Genomic DNA, 6,130 nt, shown 5'->3' with positions numbered 1-6,130 from the left:
CTTAGGAGAACAGCAGTACAGTGATGTCCAGGCTAAACCTGATTTAGAGAGAACATTTCTCAAAAGATTTCATATATTTTTATATATTTTTATTTAGTTATCTATTTTTATTAAAATAGAGTTCATGTACAATAGTGTGCCAATTTCTACTGTACAGAATTGACCCAGCTGAACATATATGCATTCTTTTTCTCATATTATCTTCCATCATGTTATACTCCAAGAGACTGAATATAGTCCCCTGTGCTGTATAGTAAGACTCATAGTTTGTCCATTTTGAATGAAGATTTAATAAATGATAATATCGCAAATTTTTCAGTGTCCTCCTAATTTTCTAGCCTTTCTTTGCTGTCAGGCTAAGATATTCTTTTGATTTTTACCTTTACCAGATGATTTGACGACTTACTTTTTTTTTTTTTTTTGCTGTGTATTATTGTTTCCATGACTTATTTTTTTCACAGTTTATACATTTATTTATTTATTTATTTATTTTTATCACTTTTTGAGAATATATAGCAGCACCAGCTTAGATTTAAAAAATCATATCATCTAAACCTTTAGTAACAGTCAGACGGATTACTTTCCAAAGGAGGCTGAGAATAACCATAGTACATTTTCATGATGATCCATGGAAAAAGAAATGAAAGAAGCATGTGTGATATAAGTTGACAAAGAGAACTGAACCATTCAACCAAAAGTATGAGAAAAATGGAAAGAGAGATATTTTGTCAGGTGTCAAAAGCAAACCGACCATTAGAAAGGGACTGATTCTTGATTGAAGGCTGCACATGTGGGGTGCCTCCCCTCACTGGGCAGCTCTGCATTTTGAGTCTTTTGATGGTAGTAATATGCTAATTGCTGATAATAAACCAAAAAGGAGAAGATATACCATTTTGAACATTTTTTAATCTCAGATGATTATAATGTCAAGTCTTGGTATTTCTGATTCCCTGTATGAATGTGTGTGGAAAGCTGGGAACCTATTCAATTTCGTTACTCTCCTTCCCACCTTTCTCTAATAGCTCCCAGGTTTTCCACAAAGAAAACTCACTCCCTTCATCCTTCTGAGACTCCTTCCTGAGTTTTGTTGATAATGATCACACTCCAAGATCCCAGGCAATTTTTAGCCCATGTGATACCACATCTTCTTTTCTCTAATTACAGTTCAAAGATTTGTACTAATTCAGGCTTCAGCATCAGTCCATGACATTTTCCTGGCCATTCCAATTTACTAAATTTTATCTAAAAGGAGTAAAGCTGAGAATTTTTCTTTTAAAATTGAGGAAATAATGTATGTTTTATTGATATTGATGAGGAATCTGAGGCTCCAGTTGCTGCAGGCTACTCTCTTGAGCTGTAAGAAAAAAGTCAGTAGAGAAATAAAGGATACAGATAAAAGAGAATGCAGACAAGAGAGCCCCAGAGAAATGATATTTGAGCCCTGATCAAACTGAGCTCAAAGCCTTTCTCACTGTTAGACTTTTCAGTTATGTGATTCAGTAAATACCTTTACTTCTTTGAGCTGAATTATGTTGGGATCTTTCTTACTTGCAACTGCAAATGTCCTAACTTATACAATGGGTTCTCCAACAGGAAGGAAGAGCAAGATCTGGCCCTCACAGCTATGGTAGCTCACCCACCATTAAAGGAAGAACTCAACTAAAATAGGAATTTGTGGGAGTTCCCATCATGGCTCAGCAGTAACCAACCTGACTAGTATCCATAAGGATGTGGGTTCCATCTCTGGCCTCTCTGAGTTGGTTAAGGATCCGCTCTTGCCAGGATCTGTACTGTAGGTGACAGACACAGGTTGAATCCTTCATTGCTGTTGCTGTGGCCGTGACATAAGTGGCAGTTACAACTCTGATTTGACTCCTAGCCTGGGAAATTCCATATGCCACACGTGCAGCCCTAAGAAAGCAAAAATAAAATAGAAACTTGTGCAAGCACTATGAACTTCTTCAAACCATGTTTATTACTTTAACCAGGGAAGAAAATTAAGACCCTGGCACTGTACTATCCTAACTTGATTTAAACTTATATAAAAGTGTTTCCACAAAAAATGCTAAATGTGTTTGTAGTTGAAGCAGTGTATCTTAGAAAGGCCAAAGGAGTTTTAACAAATGTTAATGTAAATAATAACATTGTCCCTTCATTTAATCAATTTATTTGAAAAGCAGTATCCTTATATGGCAATGCTATAGTGTTTTCGGCCCAGTGGAAAGCCTTGTGAGTAATCTCATATGACACAATTTTTTTTTTTTTCCAAATTACAGAACTGGTCAAAAACACTTTTTTTTTTCCAGAATGGAAGCATGTGGCAAGGGAAGGGGTGGTAAGAAGATGGAAGGCAGATTTGCGGTCCTGAAATGTGCAGATGCATGAAAATTCTGGGTCTCGCCTTTCTCACCTTCAGTTAGGTAAGGGAAATTTGTTCAAAAATGCACCCTATTTTTTTTTAATGCAAGAAATGTTAAGAAAAATCTTGCCATACAATAAATAATCCCAAATCCAATCCTGACTGACGTCAGAGTGTCTTAAGGCCCAAGGACAGAGGAGCCACTGGGGTCCATTCTTGCAAGTGCCCTCTAGGCACAGGGCAACATGTGTTTGATGGACTCATGCCAGCTGAACATGACAAGGTGGTTCAGAAGTTAAAAGACATTAAAAAATTGTGCAACAGTTAACAGATTACCTATTATCTGTCACAACTAATAAAAAAACAATTAGGTTTGTATTTTGAATCACTGGTTTATTAGTTTAATTTTTAACATTGTTCTTTTCCTTTGTATTTTATTAACATTAAGAAAATTGGTTCATGTTCCTTAAGATTGATAGTTAAAGAAGTACTGTTCTAAACCCAACTGGTTGTCTCATACCAGCAGAGACCTCTCTTGGGGGAAATTGTGAGCTGTAGAGTGTGTGGAACAGCAATGTCGTTATATGTCCACAATCCAGATGTAGTGTTGACATATCTCATTACAAATATGCCAAGAGGAATACAGATATTATATCTATATTCCCCAGAAAGCTGGGTGAAATTGGGCAAAGATTGACCCAAAATTCTCCTATCTACCCACTTTCTCCTTCTCGGTTTGTCTATAAGAATGAAGGAGAGAAAACAAGCATGGAAGAATTATTTTTTTTATTGTATCTGGAAAACTCAGGTTAGGGAAGAAACCAAAAAGCCTAAACAAGGCTGGGAGGAGGGGAAGCTAGGGGAAAGTAGTCAGGTTGGGGTCATGGGGTGAAAATCCCATTCCGAGTTGGGTTTTCACAATTGGTTCCAAGTCCATGAGGAGCTTCGCAGCAGAATCAGGAAGCTGACATCCTCTCTGACCTAGTCCTTGAACTTGCAGACATAGGGTAAATTCACATAGCAGTTATAATCTCTCCATTTCAGATATCCTGCAGAGACAGAAGAGCTCAAGTGAATGTGGCTGGTGGAAGTTTGGGAACCCAAGGGTGAGGCACCCCTGATTCTGGTCTAGGATTCAAAGGCTCTCCCTCATCCTCACCAGGGTCCTGCTCCAGGAAAAGGAAGGAGAGAGAAAGAAAGGAGAGTGAGAGGGGATGGGAGCAGACAAGCCAATAGTGCAGTTCAAGCCCAGGAGGATGCTCTGAAGGTCAAGTGTAGAATTGGGGAATGAAGGGATGGAAAAGTCTGGGCAGAAATGACCTCCCCTGTTTTTACCTGTGTTTCTTGACAGGCTCCCACAGTAGCCAGGGTATGAGCTGGTGGAGGGGTTTCTCTCCCAGGCAACGTAATTGAGCACATCAGAGCTACTCCACTCCCATCCACCAGCATTGGGCTCCAAGCCCTAGAGAGCAGAGGGTGGAGTCAGGGAGGATGAAAAGCACTTAGAGTTCTCCTGGCATGATTCCCTCAGTGGGACCCCCTGCTCTGCTCCCCAGCATCATGGAATTGGCTCTGTCTTTCTTGACGATGCCCCACAGCTCTACTCTGGGAAAATCTCCATAAGTTTTGGCTTTTTTTTTTGTCTTTTGTCCTTTTAGTGCCACATCAATGGCATATGGAGGTTCCCAGGCTAGGGGTCTAATTGCAGCTGTAGCCTCTGACCTATGCCAGAGACACAGCAACATGGGATCCAAGCCGTGTCTGCAAACTACACCTCAGCTCACGGCAATGCTGAATCCTCAACCCACTGAGCACGGCCAAGGATCGAACCCACAACCTCATGGTTCTAATTGGATTCATTAACCACTGAGCCATGGCAGGAACTCCACATCTTGGCTTCTATTGGTAAATTCCAAAGCCAAGAATCACAAAGACCATGGGAACCAATCAGAGTCATCTGTCACTCTCTGAACTACACATGATGGTATCTATTTAGGACTTGCAATGCATAGCATTTGCAGACCCAGGGTAGCTCAGAGAGGACAATAACAAGGCAGGATGTATGATTTCTGCAAAAATCCTGAAAAGAGGCAAATTAACTTTAGCTGAAGCTAGGGACCTGCACAGAACTCAGTCCTTCAGTGGCCTCAAGGTCCTCCCTTTCCTCCAGTTCCCCCCTTGACCTCTCAGCTCCAGTGGTCTCTAGGTTATTTCTAGTCAAACACAGGGGACAAGCACTGTACATCTGGAGAGATTACAGATAGGAGAAGATGTAAGCGTACCTCGGTGGGGTCGTGGAGCCCAATCCAGACGTCTGAGAGGGCGTTCAAATTGTTCTTGATCAGGGAGGACACGAAGGATGCCTCAGCCCCACTGAGCACAGATGCGAGGTGTCCTGAGGGCCGCTTCTGGCAGGCCATCTGTGTGGGGAAGGGAGAGGCTGAGGAGGGGCCTGAGACATCCCTGGGGGAAGGGCAGGGCTGGGGTAGGTGAGAAGGGGAGCCTCTGCAAATGATGCAGGTGCTCATGCTGACCCTTGAGGACCCCTTGAGGAAGGAGACCAGCACCACCGACTCTAAGTCTCTAATTTGCTTCTCCTTCTCACCCCTAACTGCACACCCCAGCACTCACGTCTGCATCCATCCAGGTTTTGGGTGTTATAAACAAGGCATAGCAGTAGGAAGCATAGGCCATGGAGCCTTTGGGACAGCTGATCCGTGCAGAGGGCATGTCTGCTGGGGAATCTTCACCTGGGGAGGAAGAAATAAACAGACAAATGGGGCGAATGGAGAGAAGGGCTTTGGAATGGGAGGTGACCATGGGGAATATCTATGAGGCCAGTGCTTGGGGGAGTGACACCCAACTCCCTCCTGCCCCTCACTATGGCCAGCAAGCTCAGGATGATGATGGTCATGATTTGAACCAGACCCACTAACTCTGAAATGATCTCTTTTCTTTTTCCTCTTTCCCTTTACTCAAGATCCACTGCTTCTCCTCCTCTGGGCTGACTGTATCTATACTGCATTCTCCACTCATTCTGCTCCTACTCATCTCATTAATGACACTCAGTGCTTTCCCTCCTTAATTACTCACATAAATTAGACTCTACCAATAAAGTGGAAATCATCTCATTCCACTGTGAAAGAACTAGTAGGTGCCTCCCACCCTTAGCTCCTCTGCAGGAACCTGAAGTGATGTTGCAGGAACCCTCAAGCAGCTGTGTTGTGTGGGGATGTACCTTTACTCCTGAGGCACACAGGAGATTTCCTCCTTCTCTTCCTGGCTCTGATCATCCATAGGGAACCCAGTGTTAGAGGCAGAGACAGCTCACCTTGGACCTGAGACAGGAGCATCAGGCAGGACAGCAGCATCCAGGACAGGCTGGGCAGGCTCATGGAAGGCAGCATCATGTTTGTGACGTGTGGAGGCAGTCAGAGAACTAAAGGAAGGGTGGTCACAGGCAGGGCGTGAGAAACCCCCTGTTGTACCTCTTGTCTTTCTCTCTGTCTAGTTCCCTAGGAGTAAATCCATCTTGATAGAAGCCATGCCCTGCTATAATTCTGGAAACAACTGGAAACTCTGTACATTCCCTCCAACCAGGACTGCCTTTGCCTGGTCTCAGAGCTCCTGTGTTCTCTGAGCCCAGGCATCCTTGTGTACCACCCCCTGAAATGTGGGAGGTGAAACCTCTGTCAGGTCTCATCTCTCAGCTCCCACTTACCTGTCTTGCAGAGATCTGAGATGGTTCATCAGGGCAGGAGAGACTGGGCT

At 43.2% G+C, this 6,130-nt stretch overlaps 1 protein-coding gene across 2 annotated transcripts; it reads right to left on the bottom strand.

Moving 5' to 3' along the window:
• On the bottom strand, positions 3,129-6,130 carry LOC100520832 (lithostathine-like). Of its 2 annotated transcripts, none has more exons than XM_013995996.2 (6): positions 6,081-6,130; positions 5,691-5,798; positions 4,991-5,109; positions 4,642-4,779; positions 3,695-3,821; positions 3,129-3,408 (listed from the first exon to the last, which is right to left on the bottom strand). In XM_013995996.2, the coding sequence occupies exons 2-6, from the start codon at positions 5,767-5,769 to the stop codon at positions 3,341-3,343; spliced, it is 531 nt and encodes a 176-aa protein (XP_013851450.1). In that variant the 5' UTR covers positions 5,770-5,798; positions 6,081-6,130; the 3' UTR covers positions 3,129-3,340.

The sequence above is a fragment of the Sus scrofa genome, chromosome 3 (genome assembly GCF_000003025.6).
Source record: "Sus scrofa isolate TJ Tabasco breed Duroc chromosome 3, Sscrofa11.1, whole genome shotgun sequence".
In the NCBI taxonomy this organism is placed as follows: domain Eukaryota; kingdom Metazoa; phylum Chordata; class Mammalia; order Artiodactyla; family Suidae; genus Sus; species Sus scrofa.
Note: the sequence above shows the minus strand (reverse complement) of the source record. Positions and strands in the feature narration are given on the sequence as shown.

Excerpts from the sequence above, each read along its gene's own strand:
- LOC100520832 (XM_013995996.2), bottom strand. The coding sequence starts at position 5,769 with ATGATGCTGCCTTCCATGAGCCTGCCCAGCCTGTCCTGGATGCTGCTG. Across the intron at positions 4,780-4,990 it reads AAACCTGGATGGATGCAGAC|ATGGCCTGCCAGAAGCGGCC; the intron begins GTGAGTGCTGGG and ends TTCCCCACACAG. Across the intron at positions 3,822-4,641 it reads GGCTCCACGACCCCACCGAG|GGCTTGGAGCCCAATGCTGG; the intron begins GTACGCTTACAT and ends TCTGCTCTCTAG.